This window comes from Equus asinus, chromosome 10 (genome assembly GCF_041296235.1).
Source record: "Equus asinus isolate D_3611 breed Donkey chromosome 10, EquAss-T2T_v2, whole genome shotgun sequence".
Classification (NCBI taxonomy): domain Eukaryota; kingdom Metazoa; phylum Chordata; class Mammalia; order Perissodactyla; family Equidae; genus Equus; species Equus asinus.
Window position 1 is genome coordinate 14,930,402 of NC_091799.1, and position 22,227 is coordinate 14,952,628.

General features: G+C 46.3%; 1 protein-coding gene across 15 annotated transcripts in view; it reads left to right on the forward strand.

The window, feature by feature from the left end:
* RAPGEF1 (Rap guanine nucleotide exchange factor 1) overlaps window positions 1-22,227 on the forward strand; it is a 137,122-nt gene that overhangs the window by 47,825 nt on the left and 67,070 nt on the right. For 7 of the 15 annotated variants that reach the window (XM_070518479.1, XM_070518483.1, XM_070518482.1 and 4 more), the window contains exons 2-3: window positions 17,824-17,963; window positions 18,544-18,657. In XM_070518479.1, the coding sequence (XP_070374580.1) occupies window positions 17,824-17,963; window positions 18,544-18,657 (254 nt within the window). Of the gene's footprint in view, window positions 1-17,823; window positions 17,964-18,543; window positions 18,658-22,227 lie in introns of those variants that run through there. The other 8 variants (XM_070518480.1, XM_070518481.1, XM_070518484.1 and 5 more) reach the window with 2 other exon arrangements.

The following is a 22,227-nucleotide window of genomic DNA, read 5'->3' on the forward strand; positions in this document are numbered from 1 at the left end:
CTTGGGGAAAGCATTAAGACACTATTTAGTCATGAAATCAATATAGCAGATTAAAAAGTGAAATAGATGGGGCAACAAAAGACCCTGAATTGCTAAAGCGATCCTGAGAAAAAAGAACAAAACGGGAGGCATCACAATCCCTGACTTCAAAACATACTACAAAGCTACAGTAATCAAAACAGCATGGTACTGGTACAAAAACAGGTGCACAGATCAATGGAACAAAATTGAAAGCCCAGAAATAAAACCACACATCTATGGACAGCTTATCTTTGACAAAGGAGCTGAGGGCATACAATGGAGAAAAGAAAGTCTTTTCAACAAATGGTGCTGGGAAAACTGGAAAGCCACATGTAAAAGAATGAAAATTGACCATTCTTTTTCACCATTCACCAAAATAAACTCAAAATGGATTAAAGACCTAAAGGTGAGACCTGAAACCATAAGGCTTCTGGAAGAAAACGTAGGCAGTACACTCTTTGATATCAGTATTAAAAGGATCTTTTCGGACACCATGCCTTCTCAGAGAAGGGAAACAATAGAAAGAATAAACAAATGGGACTTCATCAGATTAAAGAGCTTCTTCAAGGCAAATGAAAACAGGATTGAAACCAAAAAACAACCCACTAACTGGGAAAAAATATTTGCAAGTCATATATCTGACAAAGGCTTAATATCCTTAATATATAAAGAACTCTCACAACTCAATCACAAAACATCAAACAACCCAATCAAAAAATGGGCTGGAGACATGAACAGACATTTCTCCAAAGAAGATATACTGATGGCCAATAGGCACATGAAAAGATGCTCATCATCGCTGATCATCAGGGAAATGCAAATCAAAACTACACTAAGATATCACCTTACACCCGTTAGAATGACAAAAATATCTAAAACTAATAGCAACAAATGTTGGAGAGGTTGCGGAGAAAAAGGAACCCTCATACACTGCTGGTGGGAATACAAACTGGTGCAGCCACTATGGAAAACAGTATGGAGATTCCTCAAAAAACTAAAAATAGAACTACCATACGATCCAGCCATCCCACTACTGGGTATTTATCCAAAGAGCCTGAAGTCAGCAATCCCAAAAGTCCTGTGCACCCCAATGTTTATTGCCGCCCTGTTTACAATAGCCAAGACGTGGAAGCAACCTAAGTGCCCATCAACAGACGAATGGATAAAGAAGATGTGGTACATATATACAATGGAATACTACTCGGCTGCAAAACAGAATAAAATCATTCCATTTGCAATAACATGGATGGACCTTGAGAGAATTATGTTAAGTGAAATAAGCCAGCGAGAGAAAGATAATCTGTGTATGACTCCACTCATATGAGGAATTTAAAACTATGGACCAAGAACAGTTTAGTGGATACCAGGGGAAAGGTGGGGTGGGGGGTGGGCACAAAGGGTGAAGTGGTGCACCTACAACATGACTGACAAACATTAATGTACAATTGAAATTTCACAAGATTGTAACCTATCAGTAACTCAATTAAAAAAAAGTGAAATAGAATTTAAATCTTTTAGATTTTTTGATATACTCTATGTACTTGATCACAGTATAAAATACATTTCTTACTGTGGTTTGTGGTCAAAAAAAGATTTGAAAGCCACTGAGAGCCTTTGCCTTAACAATGGCCCACCTGTTGGCACCGCACCTGTGCCTGATCTTTACTTCCAGACCCGGGCAGGAAGCTCAATCAGTGTCCCTGTGACTTGGGGCAAAGACCAGATTTGAGGTCTTGATTGCCCCGACAGGACCCTGACCTACAGCTGCTCCCCACTGCCTCAGTGAGGGGGTTTCTCCTCCCCATGGTCCCCAGGGAGAAGGGTGTTCAGCATTTCAAGTTGATCGTAACTGAAATAGTTTCATGAAACAATATTTACCTTACTACCTGCAGTGCCCTTTGTTATTTTCTATTCTGTTGATTTAGGGACCTGCTAATGGGTTGTGACTTGCAGTAAATGTTAGCAGGAGGAATAGACCACACATCTGCCTACCCGTGTAGCCACTGCCCTTTCTGCCACTGCTTCCCTCCCTCCACCCCCTCGCCTGTCCATCCCTTCACATTTTTCACAGCCAGATCCCCAACATCTGCTCGGCTCACAGCTCTAAGGCTTCCTCCATGAACTTTTCCTGGAGCTCACAGGAAGTACATTCGTCCCTCCATATCTGCCCCCCACAGATAGCAAAATCCTCGGATGCTCAAGTCCCCGAGTTGGCCCTCCGTATGGGAGGAGGACCGACCGTAAACCTTTTATTTCTTCAGCGTTTGACTCCCTCTCCTGTGTGTTGGAGCCCTGGCTGTATGGCTTTACTACCTTGTTAGCTTATAACCCACTTGAGGGCAGGTCTACATTCCTCTTCAGCCACAGACACTCTCTGGTGCCACATGGCCAGCATCTGGCTGGTGGAAGGAGCTCAGCCCAGCTGTACTCCATTGGTTGGGCGGCGAGGACCTGAATTCGGTTTTTAACGTTGTTTCAGTGGGAAAGTGCATTCTGATTCCCAGCAGCTGACTCTGAGAAGACAGGTCTCTGCCTTATTCCCCTCGCCGGAGTGGCCCACGCTGCTGCTTCCTCCCGGCATCTGAGCCGGGAGCCTCCAGACCAACGGCAGGAGGCCGCCTTCTGGGGGGAGACTTGGTCCTTTAAAAAGTACTTGAGTTCTAGGAGACTTAAAGAGTACAGCTGCGGAGGGAGAACCAGGGAAAATGAAATTCCTTCTCGAAAATGCACACCGTTCCCTGCTCTGAGGATTCTAGAATGAAGCAGCTGGATTGTTCCTAAAGGCACCCCTCAGGTGGGGTGAGTTTTTGGAGAGTCCCGAACAGGAGAGAATTTGCAGAGAGTTAGAGGCATGTTGTTTGGCTGAGTCCAAGATCCAGGAGAGGGCATGGCCGCCGCAGAGAACTGTCTTTTAAAAACACGTTATTGTGAGGCCATTTTGTTGCTAATCACAGACTATAAAGGTAGAAATTCCGTGAGAACCGGGAGGCCTGTGTGACTTCAGAAAATCCCCACCAGTGCTTTCTAGCCAAATGTTGGCAACTCCAGCCATCATTAAATATATGTTCTTCTGCAGCAGTTGTTTTTTGGCTTGTTTAAAAATAGTGCCTTGGTCCCATCCACCTCCCAGCCCCGAGCTGAGAGAGCCACTGTGCTGCGGCCCTCCCCTCAGCCTGAGGGGCCGCCTGAGATTTCAGCACTGAGGGTGTTTGCTGCCCGGGTGCCGGAACAGCAGGAGGGCTCCGATGTGCTGCTGCTGTGGGTGAGCCATCCTGCTTCTGGACTTTTCCAGAAGGGCGTGCTTCACTTTTACGAGCAGTACTGGCCTGAGAGTCTTTTCTTCTACTCTTGTGGTGACTTGCTTCCCTGGTGATCAAAGTTGAGAACACATCTAATAAACAGCATATTTGCTAGGCTTCGGCTTAGAAAAGAGGAAGAGGAGGCCTGCGTTAAGATGTTCCGTCTGAGTCGGAAGCCGAGGGTGAGCCGGGTGCTGGCGGTATGCGTAGCAGAGCACAGAGCCGGCGCCGGCTTGTTAGGAAAGAGCCCTGACCCAGAGGGAATGAGGTAGTTCCTGCAGGCACAAAAGAGTACACGGGCCTCCTTCCTCTGAACCTGCGTTCTGCTTCATGCGAGCCGTCTTTAGGGTACTTATTCACTTCTCCGTCTCCTATGTTAGGAGAAGGCGTGGCTGGCCTGTCAAGTACACTGAGTTCAAATCCAGAGTCTGTCACTTACTCCTCAGCCTCAGTTTTCCTACCTCGGAGGGTCACTGTAAGGGTGAAATGAGATAGGCCCGTAAAGTGCCTGGGGTGGTCCTGGGCCCTCACTGTGCAGAACTGATCCCAGCCATTGCTGTGTTGTTGCTACCGTCTGCTCCACATGTGTGTTGCTCAGGACCTCGTGCAATGCCTCGTACATGGGGGACCCATACATCTGACTGGAAGTGGATTGGATTTCAGGCTCCAAGCCAATGAAATTCTGCTTTGACTAAGCCAGCATGACTTCAGATTTAATCCCAGAGTTTTGAGGGCCCTCAGAGCCCCTGGTGGGCGGTTAGACCATCTGTGGCAGTAAGTAACTCACAAGCAGAGAGTGCATGGGTGCCACCAGCGCTTGAGTGGTCTGTCTTTATTCTGGCCCGCTACGCATTTTTACTTACGCCAAATTGGTCTTGTGTGGAGGAGAAGTGCTGCGAGGCTGTCTGGTACTTTTTAGCCGTTATTGAGGACAGAGCTCCTGACTGGCTTTGCCCAACAGGCCTGCGTCCCAGGCTGGGGCAGGTCAGTTCCCAGGGCCTCCGCTTCTGCTGTGAGTGGACTCGGGAGCCTTCCCAACTCCCACCTGCGTGCAAGCCGAGAGCCCCAGTGCTCACTTGGCTCCCAGCGGGGACCACGTTGGCCATGGCCTTGGAGAGGTTGGGGTTGATCAGCACTTGATTCTGAATGTGTAGAGCAGAGTGGGGTTTGTTTTTTCCCCCGTGTATGTGTGAACTGTCATACGTAATATTCTTGCCAGAACACGCCCCCTGGCCATGAACATGTTTGAGAGACAGGAGCCAGAGGGGCAGGTCTGTGAAAAAGTGCTCATCGGAGAGCAGCCCAGAAGACTCTGCTCCTTTTGTTTTAGAGGAAAATGCACTCTGGTTGTGAGAGAATAAAGGCTGCCTCTCCTCCCCCCCACCCCATCCTATCCCCACCCCGTCCTACCCCCACCCCTTCCTACCCCCACCCCTGGGCCTGGGAAGCCAGAAGTGTGCCTTGGGAGAAGTGGTCATTTTCAGATCCTTCTGTGTCTGCAGAGGTTTCTGAAGTTGTTTCCAAGCCTACGCTTGTTTGCTGAGTCAGATGCCTTTCGTTGGTCCCCATGTGCAATGCCCAAAGCCGGGAGCTGTTCCTGTAAACTCAGCCCTTTCTTCCACCCCGAGGAGCAGCTTGGGTTTTCATTCAAGGACCCTGGGCTCCAGAGCACTTGCCCTGGCACCTGGGGCTGTCCCTGCGCCTCCCCCTCCACCCCGCCACCAACAGACCTGTGAGCATCTGAAAAGCCCAGGCCTTTGCTGGGCATGTCTCCATCCCAGGTCTCCTCTCTCTGTCTCCACTGAGGATTTTCCTGGGTCTCCCCCCTGAGCCTGGAGCCCCTTGGAGGAAGGAGCTGTAGCCTGCTCCTCTTTCGGAACCTAGCGCTTTGCAGATGTAGTGGCACGTGAATATGTGGGACTGAATGAGGGGCGAGGGCTGTGGGCCCCTATAGTGCCCGCCCTGCCTTGTCTGATGCACTGTTTCCCTGTGGTGATAGGGAGGGGAAGGGACTTGACAGGTGACCCTTGTCCTTTCACTGTCTTCGTTCTCTGCCCAGTGAGCTCTTTCTGCAGTGTCCCAAGCTTCTAGGATTGTGGCTCCCAGCTCCTTCCTCTGTTGCCTGGGGAATAAGTAGATGAATATATGCTCACTGACAAATGAAAATGGTGTTTTCCCTCTGGAAGCCCAGAGGTTGGCCTGACAAATAATGAGTTCTCGGGGTCCCTGAGCAGGGCCGAGTGCCTCTGAGGCCGACAGAGTCGCCGTCTGCTGCTGCCTCCACTGCCCACCAGCCCCGGTGTGCCCTGTCACGGTGGCCTGGCCCCAAATAAACAGGCCTTCCTGTCCCGACTCAGGCTGCTCAGCTGGTGACACGCTGTTGAAGAGTGGGCTCTGCAGCCCTTGAAGAGGGTTGTTGGGATTCTGGCCTGGCACCAGTCCTAACATGCAGTTCCTCTGAGGGACGGAGACCGCTCCAGACAGTTCCGCCTAAGGGACAAAGGTTAGGGTGGACCCCACTTCCCATGGTAGCCGGGGTCCCAAGGGCTGTGACGTGCAGGGTCTGCTTGCTTCCTGCCCAGTGGTTGGTATGTTCACTAAGAAGAAACTGTTCTCTCTCTCCTCTCTGGAATTGAAACTCTGGGGAAATGACTAGTTCACAGCTCCGAGTCTGTGAAGCCCGGCTATGAGGGGTCTAGGTCCGTTTCAAACAGTCATAGAAAAGAAGTCCTTCCTTGGGAGTTGGCCTCCGTGGGGCCAGGCTGACCTTGAGTGCTCACGGCACGTGTTAGGGCTGCAGTTGCCTTGTTTGGGGGCGGTGGGGGGTGAGCTCCTGCAGCTTGGTTTCCTCATCTGTCAGATGTCCTTCCCTCGCCCGGTTAGTGTGAGGATCGGGGAGAATATGTGCAGATCTCCCCACACTACCCGGCTTCTAATGGGACATTTAAAAACAGGAGCTGCTGACTTAGCTGCTTGATGGCGCTCCAGGAGGGAAGCAGCTCTCCATCGTGGAGATCTGTCCATTGTGTGCCGAATGTTTCATAACTGGAGTAAGTCTTGGGAAAGTTCTTCATGTGGGTTTATTCAGAGCTCTCTTTGACAGGTAGGAAAGAGGAACCACCCCAGGAGATCATCTCCATGCTTTGTTCACGTGCAAAAGTTTTGTTGATGGAGGCTTTGGCTTCTAGTTAAATCCTACAAGAAACTTTAGTTATTCGATTCTTTTTTTTTCCCCCCATGTTACTGGAAGTTGAGAGGCAATTGAGCTTCAGGTAAAGCTGGATCCAGCAACCCAGACAATGTCACCAAGAATCCAACTTCCCTCTTCATCTCTGCTCTACTTTCCTTTTTTGTCAATTAGACTTTTTTTATTAAAGTATAACATACATGTAGAAAAGTGCTCAAATTGTGAGTACCCACTCAATGAATTTTCTCCTCTATTTCTAAATTCTGCTATGTTAAAAAATAATAATTGCCCACTCAAAATGGTGGCATTTATCTCGGAGACATTTGGGTAGCAGCAGATAATGTTTATTTAACGTTTATTTATTTATTGTTTACTTTTTAATGTTTATTTAACGTTTAGCATTTATTTAGTGTTTACTAAATGCCAAGATTGGCTAAACAACTTTACATAGAGTACTTTATTACATCCTCGTAGCAGCCCAGTGAGGTGAGGATGATTATTCCCACTTTACAGATGAGAAAAGTGAGGCCCCAGGAGGCAAACTTCCACAGACTCACACACATTGAGGAGTTTCACTGTCATCAGAGTTGTGGGTGGAGTGGGAGTAAGTTCATGGGGCTGTCCTTGGCCATGTGCGGAGGTCAATGTCACTCCTTTTTGCCCACATATCATAGCCGTAGGACATGGTGTCAGTGCCACCGTGTATGTCTATGGTCCCCGCCGCCAAAGAAAATGAGTTTGCGTTGCTGAGAAGCTATGAGTGTCAAAAATTCGTTCTGTTGACGGAAAGGCTGCCTCCTCTACCTGCCCTCCACCTCAGACCTCCAAACGCACAGTGACGTTTCCTCAGTCCGTGCCCACATTCCCTGTCCCTGGGCCAGGTGCTGGTAGAATGAGATCCTGCAGTGCCGCCACCTGGCAAGTGTTATGGGAGGGCGACCTGGCCTGGCACTCACGTGTTGCCCTCGCACCTAGCCTGAGGGTGAGTGCATCCCCCTGCCTTCATTCCCGCGGCCACAGGTGTGCACGTTGTCTGTCCTTTCGGGGAGAGGCAAAACAGCCTTGAGGACGTCAGTGACACAAGCCTGAGGCAGTCAAATCCAGCCCAGCCAAAGGCTGTTTCTTCGGGAGGCCGGTGAGGTCAGCAGTCCCTTTCCAGCCCTCCTCAGCAGGAAGGCGAGGGCCCAGAGCTCCAGGAGCCCTGGGAATGTGCTGGAAGCGTGAAATACACACCGGATCTTGAAGACTTCGTATGAAAGGGGAAGAGAGTAAAGTGTCTCATTAATAGTTTTTATATTAATTACATGTTGAAATCATAATATTGTGGATAAATTGGGTTAATTAAAAAATAGTTTTAAATTACAGACATGGCTCACATTGTGTTTCTGTTGGACAGTGCTGGCCCACAGTTCCCACTGTCCAGTAGAGTCCCAGAGGGCGGAGGAAGGGACGGTTTTCTCTTCTCCTCCCTGGAAGTCGCTTGAACAACAGACGTCTGTTAACCCAGGTAACCCCAGCTGAAGCACCACACCAAAGAAAGTTCTTGATTGCGTGGTCTCTGACTCGTGTGTTGGTGCCCCTTAGCGAGTTACATTAAAAATCTGTAGCAAGGGGGCTGGCCCAGTGGCACAGCGGTTAACTTCGCACGTTCCGCTTCTCAGTGGCCCGGGGTTCGCCAGTTGGGATCCCAGGTGTGGACATGGCAGCGCTTGGCACGCCATGCTGTGGTAGGCGTCCCACATAGAAAGTAGAGGAAGATGGGCACGGATGTTAGCTCAGGGCCAGTCTTCCTCAGCAAAAAGAGGAGGATTGGCAGCAGTTAGCTCAGGGCTAATCTTCCGCAAAAAAAGAGAAAAAAACATCTGTATCAACCGTCCGATCCATGTCACTCGTCAGATACTACCCTCCGGTGTAGGTTGAACGTAGTCGTCGCTTGTTGTCACAGACCTCGTTCATTGACCTTTTGTCTGTGTGCTCCCTAACAAGCACGGGTTTATTTTCACTGTGTGCAGTTCTTGGGCTCAGTGCCAGATTCCAAATAAGGAGACTTGATCTTTGGCAGGGTCTCAAGGGGCCAATGAGTGGAACCTCTTTTCTGCCCTGAATTCTGAAAGTTGGGAAAGAAGACAATAAGAGAGATGGGAACCACAGTATTACCTTGGTGCTAATAAAGACTTGCTTAAAGGACAGAGCTTGCTCGAAGAGCCAAAGGAGCTTCCTAATGAGCAGATCCTAGGATTAGACTAACTTCACCCATCTGGTCATAGCCACTTGGCACTTGTCAGGCCTCCCCAGGGTGGGCCGTCAGAGAACAGGGTTCCTGTGGATGGGCTTACTCCCAAAGCTGGGGGGAGGGGCTGTCAGGGTGGGGGTTGGGAGTGGCACACACAGGGTGCAAATCACATGGGGCCCCTAGGCCTCTGAAGGGCTCCGCTTCTTCCTCTGAGTGAGAAGAGGTGCCACAGGAGGGTTTTGAGCAGAGGGGCAGCATAATGGGACTTATGTGTGCCACAGTTTATGTGTGTTCCTGTCGACGGGCGTTTGGGTGCTGCTTTGAATATTCTGGTCATGTCTTGGGATGAGCTCATGTGGCGTTCCTCCAGGGTGTGTGCCCAGGAGTGGGGTCACGGGGCCGCGGGGAAGCTTATGTTCACTGTGGTCTGCATGCACCTCTTCACCACAGTGAGTGGAGAGTGTGTGTTGGTCTTCGTCCTCACCGTCACTTAGTATTTCCTGTTTTTTCTTTTTATCCGTTCTGGTGTGTCTGTAGTAGTATCGCTTTATGGTTTGAATTTATTGTTTGCTGATGACAAATGGAACTGAGCAGCTTGTCATCTGTTTCCTGGCCATTTGGATATTGCCTTTTGTGAAGTATCTGTTCAATTCTCAATCTATTTTAATCCTTACTAGCTATGAAATAAAATGAAAATGGTGACCCTTTCAGATTTGAGCCCAAATCTAAGGTGCAGCGTGGTTTCTTCCAGAGATGGTGGGGGCCCCGTAGACCTGACCTCTTTCCTACGCCCCCCTCTCCTGCCTCTGCCCTGAGCCTCACTCTTTGGCACAGTCCCTGCCGGCCTGCATCCAGCTCAGGGCAGCTGGACTAAGTTTTTCGTGCTCATACCTTTGACCTGACAATTCCATTTCCAGGAGTCTGTCTCATTACACAGGTGACCAGAGAGGTGAGCACGAGGGTGTTCGTCAACACAGCATTGTTTGGAGGGCAAAAGTTAGAAACCGTCAGGAGACTAGTTAAATGTGTTGTGGTCTGCTCTTCAACTGAACCTCATTCAACCATTAACTGTGCTCACAGGGAAATACCCACAGCGTATTGTTAAGTTAAAAGAACAAGTCAAAAAAATATTTCAGCTCTGCCGTACGTGGAGCTATAGGGATTTTCACTCTCTGGGTTATATATTTTTGCACTGCTTGGATTTTTATAATGAGTTTGTTTTACTTTTGTTGCTGAAAAAGAAAAAAAGATACACTTAATATTTCCATCAGCACCCACAGCAGCGTCGTAGTTACCAGCAGACTTCCTGAACAAATGGGTAATATGAACAGATTTTCATGACAAAACTCCAAATATTATTTTCCCTCTGTTTTAATATGAGTGGTTCTATACTAAGTAGGACAGAAGATCTTTTAATATGGAAATTGTTGGGAAAACTGAAACATCAGGTTACTTTCTGCTCTACTAGGCTGAGATTATTTTTAGCTTTTGCTTTACTAAGTGTTGGCAGAGGCCTGGCAATGTTATCACATAACAATAATGGCTGCCGTTTGTGGAGCATTTGCTGTGTATCAGGTCCTCGGCAAAATGCTTTACACACCGGGTCACATTTAATCCTCACAGTAACCTAGGACATAGGTCCTGAGGGTACACTTGTTCTGTAGGTGAGCAACCCACGGCTCAGAGAGTGAAAAGTGTGTCCAGGGTCATGGCCTAGCTTGGGTTAAAACACAGGCCACCTGACCCCAAAGCTTGCGAGCCACCTGCTGTGCCCATGAGCCACTCAGCCTGGACTCTGGTCTTTATCTCTATGCTACAGTCTGTACAAGTCGGGATAAGTAAAAGTCTGAAATCCTTTTGTTCAGAAAGCTTCTTCCTAATGTCCTCAAGTCACTTCTCCAATCTGGTTGTCCTGTTTACTCACTTCGAGAACAGAGGCGTGGGTTAGGGAAGTGGAACTGGACCAGTGGGACTCACGTAAGCCGACAGTGGACGTCCTTTCCTGGCCTCAGCTCTGCGCCCAGCACGCTGGAGGTAATGGGAAGTTAACCCCATGCTGCTTCTCAAGACGGCCCGCGAGGGTTTTGGAGCTGCCTCAGTGTTGTCCACCGTGACCCTGATGTCGTGGTCCCTGGTGGGGTTGATATTAGAGCCTCCCCCATCCAGGGCCGAATTAAGCCCTGATGGAAACCATTGCTAAGTTGGGATCCCAGCTGCTGCTGCTGCAAGTGACATTTGAAAGGCCAGTTGATCTGTACATTTGTCAGCAGCAGGCAGAGACCATTGTCAGGCCTGTTTGAGGGGCAAGTTGAAAATTTAAAAATGAAATATTGACACCTGGCAGACGACTTGGGGAGAAATTGGTGTGTTTTTGTTTTTTGTTGCAGTGATTCTGTGAGCAGGCCACCTGCCTCTTCTGCAGCCCGTCCTCCTTCTCTTTGGGCATTCATCTGCCAGCCGGATCTCAGCCTGTGATGACTACCCAAGAAAATGCCTGCTCTTAGTAACCTCATGGCCATTCATACATCAGTTGTGAGCCATATGATCTACCCTTCCTCTGGAAGAAATGACTAGCAGATTAGTCATTGGGAGTTCCTGACCTTCCTTGGTGTAAATGCCAAGCTGAGCAGTGGTCTGAGGCTTTGTCTTCTTAAGTTCTATCAGTGACCTTTGAAGTTGCTGTCACAGGATTTGATAGATCACAATAAGATACCCACTTAGGGCATTTCCCGTGAAGGAGGGCTTTTGTTTCCTCTGGTTAGGCAGAGCCATGTGGAAAGTGTGCAAGTCTGGCTATCCCAGGGGTTGGCGGGGATGTGGAGCAACTGAGCCTCGCTTAACTTTGCTAGCGGGACTGCACAGTGGCATGGCCACTTTGGAGTATCGCTTGGCAATATCGATAAAATTAAATACGGTCTATACTCTATAGTTCACCAGGTCTCGTCATAGAAAACTCTTGCACGTGTTCCAGGAGACACATATGAGAATGTTCTTAGGAGCATTGTTTATAAAAGCTGGAAACAACCCAGTGTCCACTGACAGGAGAGCAGATAAATAAACTGGTATTACAGAATATATAGACTTTGACAGCACTGCAAATGAAAGCACACATGTGTACTTCAACATGCTTAAACATCAGACCTGCTACTGAGTGAAAACGAGAGCGTGAGAATACTTACACTGTAGTACCACTTAGGTACAGTTCACAGACTCACAAATTAAACTGTGCTTGTAGATGTCAACTGTCGCAAAAAGTGAGGGTGATGAGGACAAAAATGAGAATCACCGTTACCTGTTATTGGGAAGAGGCGTGATTACGAAGGAGCGTGTGGTGGCATCAGTGGAACTGACAATGGTCTACTTCTAGAGCTGTGCTGTCCGGTGTGGTAGCCCCCAGCCCCATGTGACTGTCCGGTGTGGTAGCCCCCAGCCCCATGTGACTGTCCGGTGTGGTAGCCCCCAGCCCCATGTGACTGTCCAGTGTGGTAGCCCCCAGCCCCATGTGACTGTCCAGTGTGGTAGCCCCCAGCCCCATGTGACTGTCCAGTGTGGTAGCCCCCAGCCCCATGTGACTGTTTAAATTAGTTCTAGTTAAATAAAAATTCAATTCCTCCCTCGCACTAGCCACATTTCAAGCACTTGGTAGCCACAAGTGGCTGTCATGTTGGACAGTGCAGATAAAGAACATTTCCATTGTTGCTGAAAGTTCTATCTGATAGGCTAGATTGGTAGATGTGTGGGTTTGATTAATTCTCTCCAGGTGGTGTGTGTATATATATATATATATATATATGTATGAAATCTTTCAAAATTTTAATTTCAATACTAGAAAATCTGAAAACACACCTTTACAATATCTGAAGTGTGACTCCCTAGTGTGAAAAGTCAGGGACTCATGAGAGTGTCTGGTAAAGCTGCCTGAGACTCTGTGGTGGTGTGGGAGCACCTCTCTGATGTTGCCCTGTACCCCAGATGGTTGATACACACGAGGGATGTGAGAAGAGGGGCAGGAAGTGTGTGTGTGTCCGTCTGTCTCTCTGGTGCTGTTAGCAAGGTTACCCTAACAGAACTGCCACCGTTGCTTCCTTCCGCCCTGCTGTCACTGGTCATTATAGTGCTTTATTTGAGTGACCTCACAAGTCACCTGAAACCTGTGTTGCTAACCGGTTCTTTCAAGGAAAAGGTGACAAGCAGCCTCCAAGTCAAAATCTGTCCTAGTTAGCGCTGTCCTCAATTTTCAGAGTTGAGGAGTTGGCTGTCATTACAAAGAACCTGCTCTCTCCCCTTCATTTATCACGTCATGCGCTAGAGCTGGCTGTTTTGAGGCTATTAAATACTCCGAGGAGAGAGATTTATTGGTAGATATAGCGCTCTCTTTAAATGCTGACACGGATTCCCAGCTGTGCCCCAAGACAGACTAGAATTTCAGACTGTGATGGGAAGAGCAGAGGCAGAGAGAGCCCTGTGATAGACTCCTGGGCTCTGTCTGCTCTCAGGTGGAGGTACCCTTAGTTGTCACCTGGGTCACGATCAGGGCTGGCCCTGCGCATGCAGGAGCCTGAGAGTTTTCTGGGGCCCTCCACACCCTGCTTGTCTACTCTGGTTCCGCCCTGGTCGTGCTGACAGAGATGTGGATCTGGCCAGCCCCTCAGCCCCATGCCTGCACGTACAGCTACTTGGGGCAGCAGACTGGAAGAGGCAGAAGTTGGCTTGCCCGGGCCACATCTCTGAAGATCTGTGACCACCAAAGCAAACCGAAGAAACCGTGCGTCCTGCCTAGACTTCCCCATTTGTGTCTGCTTTTCTTGCCCTGCTTTCAGTCTTACTTGCCAGGGTGGAAGTCACCTGGGTTAGTACGTTGCTCTAACATCCTGTCTGACTTGGGAACCTGCCTGGCAAGGGATGTGCCGTGACTAGGGGTGCTGAGGCCCCTGAAGGATCAGAAGGAGTGCATAGGAGCAGCAGTAAGCGCAACACTGAAGGAGGCACATGAAACCAAAGAGGGAAATAGATGAACAGGCTAAGGCTGTATTCAGACTTCTGGTCAGTGCTAAAGGAAGAGGAGCCTGGGCGTTTGTAAGGCCCTCAGTTACTTGGGGTTGTGAGTTAAATGTTCATTGTGACACAGTTACCTGATTCAGATCTGTAAGCAGTTGGGAAATGAGAATTCAGAGTTTGATAACCTTGCTACCCAACCAAATCATATAGTTAGTTAGGTTAGCTCCCTGTATTGAGCAGGTGCCATGTTCCTGGCACTTGAATAAGTACCTCATCCACAGGTAGCATCTCATTTAATCTATATCACATCAGCCATCTCAGGAAGAACAATGTTATCAGCCCTGTTTTCCAGGCAAGGAAACTTAAGACTTAGGTGATGTTGAAGGATTTTAACCCAGAGAATCTTACTACAGAGTTCACTGTCTTAACCACCACGTGAATCACTAGACTGGTCACATCATTTTGAAGTATCCGGAAGGAAATATAAACTCTATACGGGACCGCCCTTCTTGGGTGGGGAAGAAGAGGCAGGGCAGAGGGCAGCTGGAGAAATCCCAGGGCTGACTGTGGCGCACAAAGGCTGGTGCTGAGAGCCCCTCCTGACCCCGTGCTGAGCTGCTGCAGGTGAGGAGAGAGGTGCACCAGCTCCCTGTGGATTTCCGTCCGTGCTCAGGGTCTTAGGGCTTCCTGCAGCTCTGGCCAGCAGACAGACAGCTGTGAAGCCGTGTTTGGTTTGATTCACATGTGAACGAAGGTCAGGCCCTGGCATTTCTCTTTGGTCCAGAGTGCAGTGGGCTCCTAGATAATTTTTAAAGAACAGATAGTTTATCTGATCCTGCCTGCCACCTGGAAGGTCCTTGACAAATGAATTGAACTTTGAACTTTTAGGTCACATGCAACACTAATAGACAGAGTGACAGACAGGCCTGTCATATAAGGTGCTATGTCATTCATTTGGAAGGGTTTTTTAGTACTAAATTGCTGGAAAAAATGAAAGAGGAAGTGCTTCTTATTTTTAAAACTACCGATATTTATTTTTCCATTGCATAGGATCATGGTCTGTTCCCTAATTTTCAACTGCTTTCAAGTATTTTCTGTGAATTCCTAATGTTCCAAAAGAAGCAGCCCTTTTCATGGGTATGTTTTTGTTGGTTGATTTGTTCGTCTGTTGAATGAATGTTTACTGAGCGTCTTCTATGGGCCGGATACCATGAACAGCATGAACAAGGCAGCTACGACCCTCCGCGAGTTTGCGTTCTTGTGAGGAGGCAAGCACATAAATAAATCACTTAAAATAGTTTTGGACACTGAAAATCTCTGTGGTAAATAGCGAGATGAGGGAAGACTGCTCAGTGGGTTTTTGTTTTTTTTAAACAGCTTCATTGAGATATAATTCACATATATGGTAGACTTTTAAAGTGTAGAATTCAATTTTTTTTTTTCAGTAATTGACTAGTTGTGGAACCATCACCAGATTCTAATTTTAGAACGTTTTTGTCCACCACCAAAAGAGACCTCATACTTATTAGCAGCCCCTCTTCATCCCTCTCCCTTCGCCTCAGTCTTAGGCAGCCACTGAGCTACTGTCTGTCTCTCTAGGTTTGTCTGTTCTGAATATGTCAAGTAGATGGAATTATACAATATGCAGTCTTTCGTGATTGGCTTCTTTCACTTAGTGTAATGTTGTCAAGATTCGTCCCTATTGTAGCGTGTGTCAGTGCTTCATTTCTTTTTATTGGCTAGTAATTTTCCATTGTATGGATCTGCCACATTTTATTCATTCAAGGACATTTGTACATTTGAGTTGGTTTCCCCTTTTGGTTATTATGAATAATGCAGCTATGAACTTTTGTGTACAAGTCATGTGGATACATATTTTCATTTCTCTTGGGTATCTACCTAGGAATAGAATTGCTGGGCCATAGAACAATGTTTGATCTTGTGAGGAACTGCCAGATATTTTCCAAAGGAGCTTCACCCTTTGACATTTTCTACCAGCACTGTATGAGGGTTCCAGGTTCCCCAGTCCTGACTGACACTTAGTATTAACTGTCTTTTTGATTATACCTAGTGAGTTTGAAGTGGTAACTTATGGTTTTGATTTGCATTTCCCTAATGACTAATGATGTTGAGCATCTTTTCAAGTTCTCATTACCCATTTGTATATCTTCTCTGGAGAAATATCTATTCAAATCCTTTACCCATTTTTAATTTGGTTGTCTTTTCTTGTTGAATTCTAAGAGTTCTTTATATTATCTCTGTATAAATCCCTATCAGGTGTATGACTTGAAAATATTTTCTCCCAGTCTGTGGCTTGTCTTTTCACTTTCTTGATGATAATCATTTGCAGCACAAACGTTCAAAAAAATTTTTTTTACTGAAGTATAATTGACATATAACATTATATTGGTTTAAGGTATACAACATAATGATTCCATATTTGTATATATTGTGAAATGATCACCATAATAAGTCTAGTTGAAAAGTTTTTACTTTTGATGAATCTGATTTATTGGTTCTTTTCTTTTGTCACTTTGGCTTTTGGTGTTGTATCCAAGAAACCATTCCCAGATCCAAGGTCACAAAAATTTTCTCTCTATGTTTTCTTCTAAGGGTTTTATATTTTTAACTCTTACAATTAGGTCTTTGATCCATTTTGAGATAATTTTTATATATGGTGTGAGGTAAGGGCCCAAACTAATTCTTTGGGCGGTGGCTCTCCAGTTGTCCCAACACCATTTGTTGAAAAGAATATTCATTCCCCCCATTGAATGGTCTTGACACCTTTGTCAAAAATCAGTTGGCCAAAGACACATGGGATTATTTCTGGACTCTGAATTCTATTCCATTGATCTGTCTGCCTATCCTTATGCCAGTACCATGCTGTCTTGATTACTGTTACTTTGTAGTAGTGAGTTTTGAAATCAGGAAATATGAGTCCTCTAACTTTATTATTATTTTTCTGGATTGTTTTGGCTATTCTGGGTCCTTTGTGTATCCATACTGATTTTAGGGTTAGATTGTCAGTTTCTGCAAAAAAGCCAGCTGGGATTCTCATAGGGATTACATTGAATCTGTAGATCAATTTGGGGCATATTGCCACTTTAACAATATTAAGTCATTGATTCATGAACATGGGATGTCTTTCCATTTATTTAGATAGTCTCTAACTTCTTTCAGCAATGTTTGATAGTTTTCAGTGACTAAGTCTTGCACTTCTTGTGTGAAATTTATGCTTACGTCTTTTATTTTTTGATGATATTGTAAGTAGAAGCTTTTTAAAATTTCATTTTGAAATGTTCATTGCTACTGTACAGAAATGCAATTGATTTTTGTATATTGATCTTGTATCCTATAACCTCACTGAATTTGTTTATTAGTACTAATAGTTTTTTAGTGGATCGCTTGGGATTTTCCATATACAAGATCATATCATCTACAAGTAGAGGTTGTTTTATATCCTCTTTTCCAATCTGGATGGTTTTTGCTGGAGTACCAGAGTACAACGTCAAATAGGAATGGTGAGAACAGACACCCTAGTCTTGTTCCTGATCTCAGAGAGAAAGCATTCAGTCTTTTACTATGTCCCAGAGAGTTTTGAACACCTTAGTTCTATTTCCACCTCCACTGCCAACTCTGAGGCCTTGCCCATGTCGCTTTTGCAGTTCCCTAAACCAAACAATGAGGCGGTTGAGTCAAAAGGGCCTTCCTTTCCAGTGTTTACATCCTCCACTTCTGCGATTCTGCTTTGGTATTCTTTCTTCTTAGCCAGTTCCCTTGGACACTGGTTAGATCGTCATACAAACTCTATAAGGACACTTGGAAATATTTGCAAGTTCTTTTTCCATACTCATTCTGACTACCTTTGACTTCTGTAATTCTGAACAACCTGAGCTAGATAGAAATTGCAAAACTTGAAATATGCAAGCAAAAATGTTTTAGTGGATCCATATTTCCTTTCCTTTGTAACTCTGAACAGCCAGGGAAAAAGGTTTGTTTTGGGACGATACTCATTTCCACCAAAGGTCAGTGAACCACAGTTCCTTCCCACTCTGCCTCTAACAATTAGTACCCTCTGTTTTCAGACTCTCAGCGTTCTCATCTCTCCTCCTTCACCATGAAGCTGATGGACAAATTCCACTCACCCAAAATCAAGAGAACGCCATCAAAGAAGGGAAAACCAGCTGAGGTGTCTGTGAAAATTCCGGAGAAGCCTGTGAACAAAGTAAGCTGACTCTCTCTAGGCATTTCTCCTGGCCTTTGCCTGCTTCGAGCAATATGAGTTTGTGCTATTTTTAAGTTCATTCCCTGAGGATTGAGCTTTCAGTACAGAACACCTATTCCATAGCATTCCATGGTTCCAAGCGGGGCCTTCAGCGTCCTTGTGAAATATGAACCTTTAGGATGGTGAGTGTTTCTCATGTTAATCAGAGTCAAGCTCAGTTAGCTAGGACAGTGCTCCTTTTCCACACGTGTCATCCTCTGGGCGTTTGAAACAGCTCAGCTCATCGTGTTCACACCCCGGGATGCTGCCTCCCTGTCCCAAAGAGCCCCGTGTTGCCCTGGCGCACACACATAAGGGAAGATTGTGATGTCCAGAACATCCATCATTTGGCTTTAGGGCCCGTGCTCTGAGACATGCAAAATCCTTGAAACCTAGACAAAGATGTCCTCAAACACTAGTAACTTCAACAGGGCCAGTTAAACCAGATGTGTTGAAACGCTATTGATTTTGACCAACCCCTCCCTTCAGCCTAAAACGGCCATTTCAAGCTCTGTAGGAATCCAGGTTTCCTCTCTTCCAGGAGGCAACAGACAGATATCTACCAGAGGGCTACCCTATCCCCTTGGATCTGGAGCAGCAGGCAGTAGAATTTATGTCCACCAGTGCTGTGGCTTCCAGGTCTCAAAGGCAGAAGGTCAGTGTGATGTTAAGAACAATTGGGTTTGCCTTGCCTTCTACTGCAGAATCCTGGCCTATGGTTTTGGGGATGAAAAACATCTATTGCAGTATCATTGTGTTCACTTGGGTGGCAACTGTGGGCTTCATTGTTCAGGAAACAGTCCAAGGGACCTTGGGTAAAAGTGAGAGTTTATCCAGGCCCCATGGTCTTTGAAGAGAGCTCAGTGCTCCATGGCAGAAACTCAGGGATCCTTTCTGGGGTTGGTTTGGGTGTGCTGCTTGGGTCCAACGGGTTCTGGGGGAAGTGGGTGAGTCTCATCTCTCAAGACCAGCTATTCTTTCCTTGAGTTGCTAGGATGATCTGCATAGCCCAGAAGGAAGGGCGTCTGAAGTGTAAGGTGCTCTGTGAGGTAGCTCGCAAGACCCAGGAGGGGTGGTGAGGCTGCCACAGAGCCAAGTGCTGTCAGAGCCACAGGCTCTTTCTGTGTGCTTGCACTTTTCTCGCCTTTCTTAACCCCATGCTAAGCGTTCTCTACCCCTTCCCTTACTTAATCTTCAAAGCAACCCTGGGAGGTGGAAACTTATTTTGCAGAAAAGGAAACTGAGGCTATAGACATAGTAAGCGTTTGGCCACAGTCCCACAGAAAAAGGGTGGTGAAGCTAAGATTTGAATGAAGGCCATCTGACATCCAAGTTGAAAATCTTACAATGCTACGTTTATTCTTTATGAAAAACAGAGTTTATTTTTTAATATCTCACAAATCTAAATGTTAACCCACACACATAACTAAACATAAAAATAGAATTAAGCTCAGCAATCTAAAATAAAAACAAGCCGTATAGACAAACAGATCCTTACTCCTCTAGTGATTGTCCAGAGCGTAGTTTGTAGTGAACTGTCGTTAGAGCCTGAGTTTAATGCCACTGGCAAAAACCACCCTGCTACATAGACACGCAATTCTTGAATTTGGCAGTGCACCTATTTTTGTTTTTATGTTGACCAGCAGAATATCTTAAAATTCTAGTTAAAAGTGGAAAAAATAAAGGTTTTAAATCCAAAAGTCTTCTGTCGAATAATCGTTTTTCCTGGCCCATCTGTTAACAAAAGGAGGCTGAAGAGCAAGAGTGAAATATTCAGTGTTTGCCAGATTGATCTAAATTCCAGATTGAAGAAGAGTAATAAAGTAGAGGATTTGGTCTGCACCACAATTATTTTTTATTACAATCTGTTTAGCAACCTCTTGGAGCTGAGTATACTACTAAACTCCAAGAAGAGTGCCAGTTGTCATCCCACACGAGTTCAGGCAGTCCAGAGTAAAATGCTGTACTAACAAATGTGATCTACCACTGAACTCTGTTAAGAAACTGTTGCAGCCACTCTGTTCTTGGAATTTTCCCCCTTTCTTCATTACTCCAAGAGGGGTCATGGGGGAAAATTTGATGCTAAAGTACCCTTCACTTGGTGGGGTTCCTGCAAACTCCAGGTGACATTTGGCAATGACTGGAGACATTTTTTTTGTTGTTACAACCAGGAAAGTGAAGCAGGTGGGTACAGGCCAGGGATGCTGTTAAACATCCTGCAGTACACAGGACAGCTCCCTGGCCCCCCAACAAAGAATTCTCTGCCCCAAATGTCAGTAGTGCCACAGCTCAGAAATCCTGTTCTGTAGCAAGAAGCTGTAGGTGTAATCTTCACCCAAGGAAGAATGTTACCCCAGTTTTTGGTCGTCACCCTTTAAAAAGGATTGAATTTCTTTGCTCTGCTCAAAGTCACCTGCATGAGATAAAGTGAGTCCAAACCTGCTGTGTAGTAGAGGCCCACAGGCAGAACTGGAAGTGCTGGGGAATCTGCCAGGGTGTGTGAACCCAGAAGACTCTGCAGAGAAATCTTATAATAGGTCTGTCGTTTGCCATCATCATTAATTATTTCTTACTTACTAGCTCTCCTGCCACTTAGAGAGTATTTCTGTAAACTTTCTCTTTTTATCCCAGTTGATGCGCATGGCTTTCCCTGTTTAAATACATGGGAAATTGCAGCTCAGCTAGATGGAAGTACAGATTCAGATCCATCCACAGCTCTCTGAGGGTCTCCCTTTGCCCAGGCCCAGTCCTGGGTGATTTCACATGCTGTCTTATTTACCTCTCACCATAACTGTGTGTTTTATTATTCCCAATATACTGAGAGTTTGGGCTCTGGCCCAAGTTTTCTTAATCAAAATCTGTTTTTCCCCTTAAACTTTATGAAATACTTACATATACATTCTTATTCAGACCCCAGCATTGTCCTCTGTAGATTACCCGGGGCAGGTATGATTCCCCCCATTTTGCAGGTGAGGAGCCTGAAGCCCATTGGTCCCCAAACCCACTGGTGGCCTCGCATCTGGGCCCTCCCCCGACCGCCACTGCTAGCCTCGTGGAGTTTTCAGGTTTGTTGGGACCAATGGTGGATTACCCCCAGGCAGGAGGAGTGTTCAGGTGGGTGCAGCTGATCAGCTTCAGCAAAGCCAAGGCCTGGAGTTCCCAGTTCCAGTGAGCGCTCCATCTGGTGTCTCACTGTAAACTCTTGACTGCTGGGTACATTCTGCAAGAAGCCAGATTTAACAGCTGAAGGGCTGGGGGAGTGCAGCACGCTCAGAGGCCGTTAATTCTGGGAGTTGAATTTGCTGGAGAGTGGTGGATGAAATCTGACTCTGCTGAGTGGTCGGCTCCTTTATTAGGAGCCCAGGGCCGCCTGGCTCTTCAGTGGCTCGTTTGATCTCTCTGCAAGTGACAGGAAAATGCTCTTTTTGCTCTGAAGCGCCTTCCCCATCTCAGATGCCTCCCATCCCCAGGTTGGCCCGCATCTCCCTAGCAAACCTGATGACACAGTTTCTTAAAATGTTTCCTGCTTCCTCCTCATGTTTCATCATCGCTGGCTCCTGCACATCCCGGTGTGCTAACAGGGTGGTGGTGTGGTCCCAGTCCTCTAGCCAGACTGGCCCACCCTGGTTTTAGTCACATTTGATGTCTGCAGACAACCACAATTCCTTCATACTCAGCCCTGGGTAGGTGATGGCAAAGCAGAAAGCTCTTGTCCATGAGGTGAAGAAGCAGTGCCTGGCCTCTTGGAAACAGACAGTATATAAACAAACATGTCGGGTAGTGACAAGAGAGAAATAAGGCAGGGGTAAAGAGGCTGCAGTGACGGGAATGGGGAAGGGCTGCTTTCCCCCTTGGTCTACACGGTACCTTTTGGGAAGTACCCCTTTGAGAGAAATTAAATCAGGTCTTTGAAAGTTGTCTCACTAAAGAAGCTCTTTACTTCTCGATCAATTTATATATTTTTCTTTTGATAGTCCCGTAAAATAAATGCCTCCACTATTGAATTTTTTTACTTAAAATAACATTCTCCATCATTTTAGAAGAAAAGAGCTCGTGTTCAGAATCATAATCACTTTTTATTATATGTCATTTTTTATATTTATAGAGTAATATTTAAACCTACTTTTTCTAGAAGTTATCTTCTTGCCCTCAGTTGCTTTGATTTCTGTATTCTTGGACCTCAAAGAGCCCACAGGTGGCAGTTTTCCTCATACACACAACTCCT